Source organism: Chaetura pelagica, unplaced genomic scaffold (genome assembly GCF_000747805.2).
Source record: "Chaetura pelagica isolate M959 unplaced genomic scaffold, ChaPel_1.0 scaffold963, whole genome shotgun sequence".
NCBI classification, from domain to species: Eukaryota; Metazoa; Chordata; class Aves; order Apodiformes; family Apodidae; genus Chaetura; species Chaetura pelagica.
In genome coordinates, this window is record NW_009952705.1 from 314,445 (window position 1) to 314,769 (window position 325).

The 325-nt window shown below is 71.4% G+C and overlaps 1 protein-coding gene across 1 annotated transcript in view; it reads right to left on the minus strand.

The window, feature by feature from the left end:
- Positions 1–152: 152 nt before the first annotated feature.
- WNK4 (WNK lysine deficient protein kinase 4) overlaps positions 153–325 on the minus strand; it is a 40,546-nt gene continuing 40,373 nt past the window's right edge. The window contains 1 exon segment of the mRNA XM_009994181.1: positions 153–322. Within this exon segment, the coding sequence (XP_009992483.1) occupies positions 153–322 (170 nt within the window).

Genomic DNA, 325 nt, shown 5'->3' on the forward strand with positions numbered 1-325 from the left:
CCTCGGCCGTGTGCCTGGGGAGGGGCCGGGCTGGCAGCTGAGCCCTCACCCGGCCGAGCCGGGGTGTCTGGGGAGGGGGCACCGTGTTGTGTGCCCTCCTGACAGCCCTTCGGACACAGCCCCGCTTCACTCCCCTCCTGCCGCGGGGTCACTCACTTCTGGCGCAGGTTCTGCAGCTCCTCCCAGATCTCCTCGTCCTCGCTCTCGGTGTCGTCGCTGCTCACGTAGGGCAGGCTGCGGGAGTAGCTCAGCCAGACCTGGCTCACGATGGCGGGCGACGCGCTCTCGGTCGCCTCCTCCCCGGGGCCCTCCCGGTCGCTCTCTG